Raw genomic sequence first — 13,886 nt, 5'->3', positions numbered from 1 at the left:
CACCTTAATGAGCAATCCTACAGTAAAACACTGTAGGTGACAGAAGATGACAACTGTGCTCTATTCACATAGCACGGCTTGTTTCATGCACATCCCTTGCTAAAACGACACTTCTCTCATGAGACAGGTAGCTTCAATATTAAAAAAGAAAACCGACTTGAAGAAACCTGAAGTGTCATAAGAAACTGTAATTCATAGAAAATACTGTTTTAACAGTCAGCTTTGCTGAGAAGGCAGCAAGTAGCAATTCCATTCTGCAGCAGCTGATGTTTTTTTCAGAGCTGAATTTTTCCATGTGACGCACAGAAACAGCTCAACTTAGAGTGAGCACAACTGCATGCATGGTCAAAGATGAAGCATTACATGAGACTGCTAGATGCATATCTTCCTATTTAGTTATCAACGAAAGTTGGTGTTCATTCTGCTCAGTGCTGTGAAAGGTTCTACTGACAATATCAGCGAGCCAAGGAGTAAGAACTAAATCAGGATCAGGACAATGTATACTGTACTGAAGGACATCCCAGACAAAAGCAAAATCACTAATCACCAACCTCTGGTTAGGAGCCAAGCAAGGGACTAGCTAGTTATTCTCAGCTCTGCCAGCAGCAATAATGAATTTTTCCTTTTTGCTTGATTTCTTCAGTCGCTGAATGTCCAAAATATGTAGAATCTGCTATAGGTTGTAGTCCTGGCATAAGTTATTCTCTTTCAGCTGCTTCCCATCAAGAAGTTGGAGACCAATCTGCTAAACGTTCAAACCAACTGAAACAAATGGCAAAGATTATGGATATATTGGTATTTCTGTACTAAAGAAGAGGAAAACTTCTGAACTTCAGGAAAACAACTAAATCCAAGCCCTTCAGCCTTTTCTGGGAAACCAGTCTAACAACAGTCTATAATGATGTTTTCATAACTGAATTTTGCTTTAAACTTCAAGATTGATATATTTTCTGTCTGTTCTCATCAGAGTAAAGTGTAATTTTATGTATATTCTCTACTCATTTTTCTTTAATTCTACATGCACCAGAGAATAAACAGCACGATATAACCTCTCAGTATTATCTGCTAAAATAATTTTAAAATTTGTGAAACCAGTAAACAATATTATAAGTTCTGTTAGACACTATCCATTTGAATGCTCCAGAAAGTACTCTTCAGTCTGGAAAGAAAAATGTTAGAAAAGGACTTGGTACAGTCATATTAGCAAAAATATCGACAAAATCATTATCAGTTCTTAAGAGTCAAGAAACAGCATCAACTCATAGTTTGCCACAAGAACCCCAGTTTTGTTATGGAAAACTGAGTATAGGCTGAAACCCATTTTACACATACCTGAGAGTAACTTCTGCAAAGTGAAGCTTGCTTGATTTCCACAGCAATACACAGTACTCATTTCTTGTTATTGAATAGTTTCCCTTTGTCAACAATTCTCCGTCACAATTCAAAGAGTACTTACTTAGCAACATTTTGAGAAGTATATATGCTATGTAAACTACATATACACAGAAAATGTGCATTTAATACCATCTATTTTTAAAAAGCTGCATTCAGGGAGCTCAATTTTCTTGTATTAAACATATTCAGGGTATAATACGAATTCAGCTGTTCCCCTTGTTTACAGAAGAACTTTTAATCATGCACCACAGAGAAGGCTGAAAAGCAGCCAGTAAACCAAAACATGGCAAAGAAACCCATCTATTACAACCATGCTCTCCTTTAACAACCTGAACTACCACCACACCAAAATAAGCCGATTTACCAACCTAGATGCAAAGAACAATGTAATCACTCAACAGAGAAGGAAAATTCAGGACTTCATTTTCTCCCCTCAGAAAGATCAGGAGAAAAAATTCAATTCACCATTAAATCAGCAATTATTTTCAGACGTAAACCTCTTTCCTGGTTACAACATTGTTAATGTAAAGCATTTGCTTTGAAACCTCTGAGGACAAAAGAAAGTTTTCATCAGCAAACCTGAGGCTCTGCAGAAGTGATATCCCAGCATCTATGAAGAATCTGTACCACTTTCAATAGTGTGGATTGTTATTCGTTTTTTTTTTTTTTTAAATCAAGCTTAACACATTTATCAAAGGAAAAGAAGGGTGTAACTTCTGGTCTTCGTCACTTCTTTTAATTATGTATCTCTATGATTCAGTGGACTTGCAAATAGAAAGAAATACCCTGATAGACATCAGTGTCGACTAAAAGACGGAGTAAGGCAAAAACCAATTTTCTAGGCTGTCCCTCAGAGAAATCTATAGTAACTGTTTTCATACTGAGCATTAAAGACAAGTTTTTCATACATTGCTACCCTGAACATTACAGAACCATCCAATAGAATTCATACTCACGTAGTAATGAAAATTTGACATAACTGAGAAACTAGGATTCAAACATAATGGTGTTCCTGTTTTCCAGGAACATGAACTCCTAAAGGCCAGCAAGACCTGGGGTCTTAATGGATCTGTCTATGAGAAGAAGAGCAGGTGAAAAACCTAGAAGACAGGACACATTCCAGAATATGAGCACAGTACATCTTCCAGGTAAGGATGGTTCTGAGCACTAATGTGAACACAGACCACATTTAAAATGTCAAACAAAAACCATACCATATGGTCCACCAAGAACACAGAGTTTATAGTGAAATTTATTGTTCTGCTTCCTAATACAATAAGCTACAAGGTACATACAGTATAAAACGAGAACATCCACAGAGCAAAGGTGATAAACATTCTGTGATGGTACAGTGGAGGTAACATCTGTCTAATCCTTCCACTTTATCCCACAAAGAGCAGCTAAAACTACTGACCCTCCCCCTCCCACCCCTCAAAAAATATTAAAAAGTAAACTGTCTCTCTCACTTAGGAGCAGTGGGATTCAATGAGTTTTTTTGAGGGCACTGGTTATCTGCCAGTATCTCAAGAAAATTGTTGAAACTAAAGTAACAAAGAAAAACTGTGAAGGTGGGAGTGACATGACCCATGCAAGATGCTCATGACACCTTGGTTCACTTCTCCTCAGAGCAAATGGCCTGCAAAGAAAGGAAAAGTTTGTTATGTCACATAAACTAGTAATTAACATGGTTAGACTTAAGTTATAATAAGCAACATCTGAACTCAACAGGACTAGTAGGCACACAGCTAAACTACTCTTAATGAAACCACAGGCTTCCTTGTAACAAGGCTGGGAGATTTGATAGCTGATAATCCTTCCCCCTTTACTGCCAGGTGCTGTACACAAGGGTGCATATGTTGACATAGGCACAGCTGACACCTATTATACAAAGTTCCAAATCAAATAGCTTTCTCTGGGAAACAATGGTGTGAACTGCAGCCTCAACACTTGAAAAACATCAAGGCTATAAACACACAGGAAGACTGAATATTTACCTTAAAGGCACAAAAATCCACTTATAACCACTTTTTCATATATACTTGGTGCGGTTGAGGGCTCTCTCGGCAAGGTGACCACTTTCATCTGTTATCTTCTCCCAGTCAGTTTGTCCAACAACAAAACCGATGGCCCTTTTCCTGTCAGCATCTTTTTTTTCTTCTAGATCTGCCCATCGCACCTATGGAGAACATTCTATCAGTACAATAATCTTCCAAGAAATCCTGATATGAGTCTAGGCTTTCCACTGAAAGTAAGAATACTAATTTCTACTACTTTTCCTTAGAATAGGTAAGTTTTTGGGGTTTTTTTCTGATAGGTAAAGCGGGAAATTATTTTTAATTTAATATACCACGTGTTCTGTGGAGTAGAAAAAAGGTATAGATAGGCTTTTTCCATTTCAGTGCTATAGTTCTGACAGTTGAAGTGTAACTTCTACCATTATTTCTCGGTTCAAAGCAACACCTTCTGCAGGAAGAATTATCCAAGACTAATTTACTGTTTTAATTTTCTGGGAAATCTGTCTTTCAATTGCCCAATGGAAACATCTAGAAGATGACTACGAAACTACAGAAAAACAATGTTAAAGAGCAAGTCAGCAATGAATAAATTAACGAAGGACAGTTTTCTTCTCTATCTTCCGTGATACATTCCTATTTAAATTTTTCCACTCTTTCTTTATACCAAGTAACTTTTTCATACTTATGATATTTCCCCATCTTTACATCTCCATATCTGCACTGCACCTCTTTGTGGTAATGCACATCCCTTGTATTTATCCTATTCAAACATACACCATGACACCCCCAAAACAAGACACCAGTGGGAGGGAGAGCAACAGGAAGGAGGGAAGGACAGATGCAATCAAGAAAGGCTACAGTTCAGAAACTCAGCTGAAACACACCATTTCTGGACAAGAAAAAACAGTAAGTGAAGGGGTTCTTCTTTGCCATACTAATTAGTCTCATTTAGGCCTATGTATTACTGGGGAACGTAGCCTTACCAATTTTCTGCCTGCATCTCCCTATCCATAGTCTACCTGGATTTCCCCAGACATTTCTACTGATAAGCAATGTCAGTTTTCTTCCACCATCATCTCCTCTGTTAATGCCTTAAGTATGTCCATTTCTCTCAGACACACTGTCCAGTACAATCAGTTTTCTATTTGACATTACAGAGCAAAACAATACATAAACACTGACAGTTAATTCAAATTACTTCTAGTGGGAAAAGCTGGTCTTTCTATTTTGGAGAGAAAAAAAAATTACCTATTTCTATTACCTCTCTTTCACCTCCCCCTGTAATTTTCGCCCTTTTTCACAATAGAATTTAAACATGCAGCATTTTGTATTCAGACTATGTCATGCATAGTTAATCTGTATTATCTGCAATTCCTAGCTCTAACTAATATGTTTACCTCTGGAAGACCCTACTTGCAAGCATAATCTCTTATAGAATCTAATGGAACAGCAAAATGAAAAGTGAGTCAATGAAATTCCCATATTCATAGACATTGAATGACTTGACATAAACTCTCATTCACAGAGACCATTAAAGGGTTATATACACAGTAAGTCATTTGAAAATTTATTACCCTTTTCTTTCCAGGTTCAGAAGCACGTGTATCATAGTCATCTGGAAGCTGCAGATAATCTTCTATTCTGCTGGCAATTGCTTCCCAGTCACGTTTTCTTTTAGTTCCAGTCCGCAAACCATCCAGCTTGTCTGAGAACAAACACAGAGCCTCAGCGTTAAGGGAGATTATTTTTTCTGTTATTCACACAAACAAGACGAGAGTGGAAAACTTTTCAAAAGAACAAGCAGAAGAATTTGTACATCCAGCTTTTCTTGACAGGTGTGATGATGAGAGTTGAAATAAACTAGAGAAGACTCAACACAGTTTTCAAGTTTTATTGATCTTTCACGTTAACTCTGTGGCAATAACACTCAGTGTTGTTTTCTATATGAGGGAGAAAAGGTTTGCTCTTCCCGATCTATAATGGAGTCTGTCCTTACAGGTACAATATAGCCAACAATAGCTAGGAACCACAGATCCATCTTGCTGTATTTGAACACAATACTAAAGCTGTAGCATTTTTCCCAAATTTGGGGATCAATACTGTGTCAAACATGGCGTACATGCAGTATCAGTGAACAAGTGGCAATTATATAATTTAATGCATCAAAGACAAGTTTTTGAGATACTGTTTCTGCTAAACAAAATGCTCCTTGAAAAGCCTGATCCTCCCTTTTCTTTTTCTCTCCCCATAAGGCAAACCACTTAAGTAGTCTTCCAGGACTGGGAGAAAAATATCTCAGAATCTTTTCTTTCATGGTGTAAGAGGTCAGTCATGAATATTTGAGCAGTACATTTGTCCAACAGTCCTCATTTTCTTCTTTTTCTTATCGAACCGATATAACATGAGGAGAAACAATTCCGTTCCTAGGTTCTAAAATTTTGCTCCTCTTTAGACACTTAATAAAGAAAACAACACCTTCTTAAAATTATGTGGCAAACTGTCTTTGAAAAGAAGATGAAACATTCATTGTAAGATTATGAACAACAAAGCATGAAAAGGAAAACCAGCTCTACAGGTCAAAGGAAATTCTGTTACTTCTGCCGATGTAAACTACCAATTTATAAGCCAACAATTCAAGTATGTGTAGAAGGAACACTAAGATTGGCAATTACATTCATTAAACCATTATCGGTGATGTTAGAAATATTGTTTCAGAAGTCACTATTGCAATTAAATTCACCCACAAAAGGCCTCAGAAATAGACCAAATACAAGGCAACATTATTTTCTGGATACCAGAAGATGATGTTCAAAGCTATGTACTTAAAGAAGCATAGTTCAGAGATTAGTTTTTTTGCTCAATATGGGAGAGAAGAGTAACAATGGAGATAATGTGAGGCAATGGTACTGTAGACATGCTAATATAATTTAAAAGCCATAAATTAGTGAAATTATTTCTCCCTCATACAGCTCAAAACCGTTTAAAAACGCCACCTTTGCCCCATTTCCCTAGAACAGATACAGAACTTCTTCTAATAAAACATTATAATCCCCCTGCTTCTTAAAATAGCCAACATTTAAGAAAAATATTCAGAATATTTCTATCTATTACATGATTTAGTTAAGGTTCTTCTTTTGCACTAAGTTAAATCTGCCAAATCTGATGCTCAACCTCCACAGAAAGGCGACACTCCCTCTAGAAGACAAAATTGATTTATACAATATTCCTATGTTACTCCAGCACATAACATACTTGCACTTTTTCTCAGTATTACGTTCAACCGGTGTAGATCATTTGTGGCATTAAGCATTTCCAGAAAAAAACAACACTGAACATGAGATCAACAAACTCATTGAGGACCATTTAAGAACATGAAGAAGTGAGAATTGAGGAGCTCTCTGCTGGCAAATACCTGTAGACAGACATACTCCTGTTGGAAGGAAGCTATGATGCAAGCTCACCTCATTACCAATGTGAAAGTAAGTTAAGTCTCCCACTCCCTGCCGCACACCAAACAACTGAAAACATTGCCAAGAAACGTGTAATGCTCAAACATCAGCAGAGGAGCTCAGAAGCTGTTCTGAATATGCAGTTCCCCTCTGTCCCTTTTGGTTACTGCTACACAGAATTTGTTTTAAAATGTTATGTCCTTCCATGTTTGAAGCTGGATTGCTTTTCCAAAGGGGTCTGCTTCCATCCGTACTATTGCGGTTCAAGGTACAGTGTCATGCAGTAGACACTACACAAATGTCAAAAACCTGCCACAAAGGATTATTTCAGAATGTTCTTTTCTGAAATTGAGAAAAGGTGTCATTTTGTAACACTGGTGCTTGTGATCATTTATGGCTGATGATTATTTAATGTTAAACTACGGAACATAATTTTATAATTTCAAATTTAAAAACAACAAAGAGCAGCAGTTCTGAAAATCCACAAAACTTAAAAACTCACCTTTAGAATTTTTAAAGTAACATCTGAAAGTAACTAATTTACTTGGCTCCTTCAACACCTAAATAAATCCATCAGTTAAATTCTTCCCTTCTTATACAAAAGCCACAAAGCTTTATGTAGAATCCCATTTGTATTCTAGAGCAAATTTTAGAGTGGTATCAAAGTTTCAGCTACACCAGAGCTCATTGCTCCATTCCTGAAAGTTTGTAGAACTAAGCTGCACTTTGAAACAGAGCATTGCACTTAATTCTACTGTCAAATTTTAAAAATGAGAGTCATTATTTTAAATTTCAATTAAAGACCCTGTGTGCACTATGCACTGAGAAGACCCATGGATAGATTTTCAGAGTAAAATTGTGTGCTGTGCACAGCATGTAAGGAAATGATAAATTACACACATACTCAAGAGGAATGTAAGAGTAAAGTAAATATGTCCTAAAGCGAGAGCTCTGGGGCGTATGTTTGGCGATTGTCACAAGTCAGTGTTTGCAGCTCAAGAACTCAAACTTTTCAGACGTTTTCTGAGGTTTATTACAATCAGCAAGATCTTACTGTACTTTCCTGTAACAACATGTACTCAGAAAGAAAACAAAAAAGCTAAACAAGACTCAGACCATCATTTTTGGAGTCTGCACTTACGACATTCTGCAAATGTGTGCCCTCTGGGACTAACACAATAAAACTAATGAACAGGTCAACTCCCAGGATATAACTCAGTTTTAGAGTAAATAATGCATACCACAGTTTACATGCCTTTCCAGAAATAATTATAATTGGTCATCTACAGTGAAGTCTTATTGTGAACTAAATATAGTAATTCTTACTCACAAACTACAAGTGCTTCTAATGTACACCTTGAGCTAAAAGTGGTCTGTCCTGCCAGTAATTTTCCAAAGAAACTGCATTTGTTACTTAGGAATGCCTGGCTTTTTAAAAACCTAAATTCTGTCAGGATTTTCTTTTAATCTATAGTCCTACATATTGATTCTAGATGGTAGATTCTAGAGCATAGTTATAAAAGTAAAATTGTGAATACAAATTTAATAGAAAGCCCTTCTCAGCACCTGGATCTGTGTCTTGCAGCATGCTAACATCCAGTTTGTTAATGAAGTTTGCCTGTAAAAGGATTATTTCAACAGCCTTGCAAGTAACTTCAGCATTAAAGTGACTCTACTGCTTGCTCCCCATTTTACATTTAAGTGGAGACCATATAAAAAACATGTGGTTTACATTATGGAAGAAAATGCAACACAGTTCTTAGCATAAACTTAAGAAATAATTTTACATTATTAAATAAATCATTGCTTCTAAAAGAAACACAGAGCAATCCTAAATTAATTGTCTAACTGCTGAGCTGTTTGGTATGCCAAAATCATTGAGTATAAGGTGCCTCTGCTTGTACTGCAAATGCTACATCATTGATATAATATATCGACATCTACAACTATTTATATGGCTTAAAAGAGAGCACAGCAGCAGAAGAGATAGTGTTAACAGCTAAGCCCTTAACAGCAAAAGGTGAAAGGCTGCTTTACATAAGCCAGACCTTCTAACACTATTTCTATGGTGCAGTTATAATTTTCATTATTGGAAAGTTACGATGCACAGGGCTGTTCCACACATGAAGAAGCAAAACTTCAAAATGCTGTGTCCCTTTAGGTATTTGTGACTTCTCACAGACGTGATCTAAAAACAGCAGTTCTGAGCAGACTGTCTAGATAAAACCTTAATTTAGAACTTTTACTGTTCAGTTAAAAAAAACACAACAAAACTGATCATAATGACCAGAAACCCCTTTCCATTAATAATCCTTTCACCATAGCTGTGGTGCATGCATTTCTGCCTGAAAGTTGCTTTTGACTTTGACAGAATCTTAATATCAACGCTACTGAGAACAAAAAAAGTACAGCAAGAATTGTGCCCTTTTGCTCCTAGAAAGTCCATTTTGCATCCTATTAAGAAGTATTCTATTGCTCTCCTGGAACCACAAAGCATAATGAACTTTTAACTTTTCAATGCCTAAGATATTGAAAAGATATACTGACACCTAATCATTCAGAACCAATTTCAAAGCATGCCACTACTTTGTCCTCACAGATGTCAATTTTGAAAAGTGAGAAACATCTTCAATACAGTTCAGCTATGAGACATATCTCCAAGAATGCAAATTACTGATGACACTTAGGAAAAAAGGTATGCAATATGAAAAAGAGTACAGTGCAATGTAAATTGACTCTTTGCTTATATAAAAATAATAAACACAGAAAGATGAAGAACAGGGTTTTTTTAAAATTTGAAGACAAAGCACTTTCCTTGAACATATGGCACAACGATTAATGAGTATATAAAACAGTGATGATTAGAAAGTAGTAACATCTCCTGCCTCTGGCAGAAGACAAATTCCTTTTCTGTATAGACGCTTTTGCAGTTTCAGACACATGTATGAAATCAATGCATTTATTGGTCTTTGTAAGGAGGCACAGTAAAAACAAAAATTCAGGTCTTGCAAACATCATTAGATACCAACTATAAGAAACAGGAAAAAATAAATACCCACCTAGCTTTGCCTCAGAAGTGTCCATCTCCCATTTGCTTTTCGGAATGTAACCCTAAATCATACACAGAAAGAAGCTCGGAGGATTAGAGAGAGACACACATGCATATCACTTTTGAACTGGAAACAGCATTACAATGGGAGTTCAAGGTATTTCTTTTTGTAAGGCACAATTCTCAATATCAGATGGAGACCAATTACTCAGTATTTCAGAACTTCTGCATCCACTTCCCATTCAGTGATTTCAGCAGCCCTTGCAAATCATTACAAGAGTGCTGCCCTCTGTAAACACAGAACTCCAGAATAAGTCTAACAGACAGCAAAGGCACTGTGTGCAGTTACTGTATTGTATTATCCCAGATGGCAAAGTCACTGCAACACAACTTCCAGGCATAAAGCATATTCAAAACTCTACAAACACAAATTATTAAGTTACCATAAGCTTTTATGAGCGCATTTCCAGATTTAGTACACACAAGCTTCACTTACTCCTTTTGAAGGGACATACTAAATTCATGTATAAGTGATTAATTCACAATTAAACTATTTTTTTTCTTTAAATGAGAGTATCTGCTGAGTCACTAGGATTTAAGTATTACTCTTCATTTTAAAACAATACTCTTAGCGCAGTGATTCTTATAAAACAATTTTTCCCTACAAATAACGTCACCATGTGTAATGATCTTTAGCCAGTTTATTCTTTGTAAATGAGCATAATGAAAATAAATTTGGCAAGAAGGTATTTATATTAGTTAGCTTCTTGTTATCTTTTATTTTTATATTCTTTGACAAGTAAATTGTTACTAAGCAACCCCCATTTCAGCTGTTTAGATTTGGTATAAAAGTACTTATGTTCCTGTGTGACCACACAAAAAAGCTCAAGGTAGTGAATAGAAGCCCTGTGAGAATTTAATTATTTTTTAGAATGCTTTTTAATACAGAGGGAAAAGAACTACTCTAGAAGATTTCAAGAAAAAACAAGCAATCCACAAACCAGTTTTATTACACTAACTTCTTTCCTGCTTTATTTATAGGTTGCTTCCACTGTGGTAAAAATATGTGTATTTTTTAACACTGTGTGTTACTAAATTAGTGTATTCCAGTAAATTCCAGAGAGTCACACTGCATTTGATTATGTTCAGCACTGCTCTTAATGACCTTTTTTCTGTCAAGCATATCTCAGTGACTCAAGGTTATCTGATCTCTGGATTTTCTTGTTTTTAATTAAATCTGTAATTAATGCAAACCAAAACAGTTTGTGCTGCAATGTTTCCTCATAACAAATAAATAAACTTCATGTATATACATATATTTATACATTTAAACCAAGTTGCACTTTAAAGCTTGCTCAGAATGTTTACACCACAGCTGAAAGCCTGCATTAAACAAAGTGATGTGTGATACACTGGTGAGAACACTAAGTTAAATGTATCAATAATTCATACCATCAAGCACAGAAAAACAAGAATTGTCTGAATGCTACAAACAATCCTATGGAAGTTGATAATACCAAGAAGAGTGACTTTGATGGTGTGAAACAGCCTATTGTGTGCTGAACCTATACAATATCCCAGTCCTCAAACAGGATAAGCAAAGATTCAGACTTTATCCTTTGGTACAAGACAGTTGGAAATTTCAAGGATATCTGCCAGATGGCAGGAGCTTCAGACCTCCCTTTTCTCATAGGATTAAATGCAGCAAAATGAATTGCAGAACCTTTATCAAATGCTCTCAAAAAGGCAAGAGATACTAAATACAGTGTCCTGCTCCACTTTCTGTCTGACATAATTCTCTGAGATTAGCCATCTGATTGAATTCCAGAGACTACATACAGCAGACAATGCTTTGCTCTTTTTCATATCTTGTGAATCTGAATAGAACACATTCTTATATGCAGACTACTTTTATTTAATAATTTGCATAGTTTTCACCACCAAGCTTTCTCTTTGTCTCAAAGGCCTATTGTTGTAAGTGCTGTACATTAGGACACTCCCCCAAACCCATAAACACACACATACACACACAAATTTATGCACAGATGTCTCAAAAGCTAAAGACAACTTTCTCTTTTAGCTATAGCTCATGGAAATGGGACTAGCAGTCATATTCTTATAAACATGGATGTGTCTTTGAAATGTTCTAACCACACTTTATGCAGTCTCATATTCTGCAACAAAGAATAATTTAGTAAAGAGAATAAATGAGTCACGTTGAAAAAAACCAGACATTTATTAGAATCCATTTTTTCTAATCTTTTTTTTAATTCTGATTTCAACTGCTTTCTGACCTGCCACTTCTAAGGAATAGTAAATTTCCATCAAGGAAAAACACTTTGCTCAACTCGGACATTTTGGGTTACTTCCTGTTTATTGAACTTTAACTGCTTGGTTGTGGGAACCAAGATTTGAGACGTTCAACTCATCAAGCATGGACCAGTTGCAGCTCCAACACATACCAAGAAGTTACAGCAGGAAGCCTTTTGAATACATACCTAAAAAAGCCAGCCCTCAGGGCATTCTATAACCTTTATTTATCCAAGAGACCTAATGCCTCACCTTGGAAATACCACCTGACAAACAAAGTCAGCCAACCGTGGCAGAAAAAGCAGTCTTCATAACTGTTGTCATATACTGTGACAGTTGAGGAGAGTTCTTTAGACACGTGAAAGGAAATAAGCTAAATTAATCTTTTCCCATTGATCCCCTCCCTCCATGTAATTCTTAGATTATCTGGAAGACAGCACTACTATGTACTGCAATTTAAAATGTCTCTAAGAGGCATGTTGCCATGCTCCACTGACAATACTGTTTGTAGCACATACTCACATATTCTTAGAAATAAATTAGTAAGAAATAATACGATTTCTCATTAAAGTTCTCCTAGAAATGTTTAAGTAAAAAACTACTAGAAACATGTGTGTTAAGATTGCACTGCTAAGAACAGCAATGGGTTGGCACTTGTAAGACTGAGATTCTCCCTCAGACACATTAATGAACAATTTTTTAAGGATGGCTGATGTGTCTCCTACCAGTTCACTTTCTTCCTCCTCTGCTGTGTCCTTCTTGACTTCTTCCTTCTGGTCTTCAATATTTGCATCAAAATCCTCCATCTCCACCTGTACCAAAGCACATGCACAGACTTAAAAGGCACTGTCTGGCTTTTAATTATTTTATTTTTAACAGAGTAAGTAGAGATGTCCAAATTCAAATACAGGATTCATCTTTGAAAGTACGATGATACAATATATATGAATACTGTGTCCATTCTGTCTTTCCTCAGAAGCAGCCACAGAGCGACAAACAATATTCTTTGCAAAGATTTTCTGGGGAAAAAGCAAAAATTGTTCATTCCCTTCCTTCACATGCATTCCTTGTGTTACCACTATCTGTAAGATAGCAAGATACTTCTCTTGTTTCCCACATAATGACATTTCAAAACTTGCAATCTCAGAAAAAGTTCTTAAACTTGCCATTTATATATAGCTGGAATGGCTGCCTGCATAGAACATCTCTACTGAGCCTTTATCTTTTATATTTTTAAAAATCACAGTAAAGAATAATAGTAACCACAGAGCTCAGCATAACAAATTATAAGTACACTTGAAGACATACATCTAACTCTGCTCCTCTAATGAAATACTTTTTGGGCTCCACAGCTGTACTGGGGACTCATGCATACACTCTGGAATACATAAAACTCTCCAAGTATGAGCAGTTCTTTACATAATTTGAAAAACCTTGTAAATCCCAATCTGCTGTTCTCTGAGCCTACTTTAGAGTGGCACTTTTGCTGTCCTCAAAGATTACTATTTTCCAGTACAAAGAATTTGGAGATTTAATAATAACCTGCTAATACCACAACAAACTGTAAAGACCCTCTGTCAACTTCAGTAGTTCATCAGTTTCTATGGCCATGCCAAGAGCTGTTCTGACAGCAACAGCTATGGTTCATTTATAGAGACCACACAACTA

The 13,886-nt window shown here is 36.1% G+C and overlaps 1 protein-coding gene across 2 annotated transcripts in view; it reads right to left on the bottom strand.

Moving 5' to 3' along the window:
- Positions 1-2,629: 2,629 nt before the first annotated feature.
- YLPM1 (YLP motif containing 1) overlaps positions 2,630-13,886 on the bottom strand; it is a 34,465-nt gene continuing 23,208 nt past the window's right edge. For both annotated transcript variants that reach the window (XM_015630936.3, XM_033515460.1), the window contains 5 exons: positions 12,944-13,030; positions 9,919-9,970; positions 4,985-5,115; positions 3,390-3,571; positions 2,630-3,031 (listed from right to left, as the gene is read on the bottom strand). In XM_015630936.3, the coding sequence (XP_015486422.1) occupies positions 3,425-3,571; positions 4,985-5,115; positions 9,919-9,970; positions 12,944-13,030 (417 nt within the window). In that variant the 3' untranslated portion in view covers positions 2,630-3,031; positions 3,390-3,424. The remainder of the gene's footprint in view (positions 3,032-3,389; positions 3,572-4,984; positions 5,116-9,918; positions 9,971-12,943; positions 13,031-13,886) is intronic.

This window comes from Parus major, chromosome 5 (assembly GCF_001522545.3).
Source record: "Parus major isolate Abel chromosome 5, Parus_major1.1, whole genome shotgun sequence".
In the NCBI taxonomy this organism is placed as follows: Eukaryota; Metazoa; Chordata; class Aves; order Passeriformes; family Paridae; genus Parus; species Parus major.
Note: the sequence above shows the minus strand (reverse complement) of the source record. Positions and strands in the feature narration are given on the sequence as shown.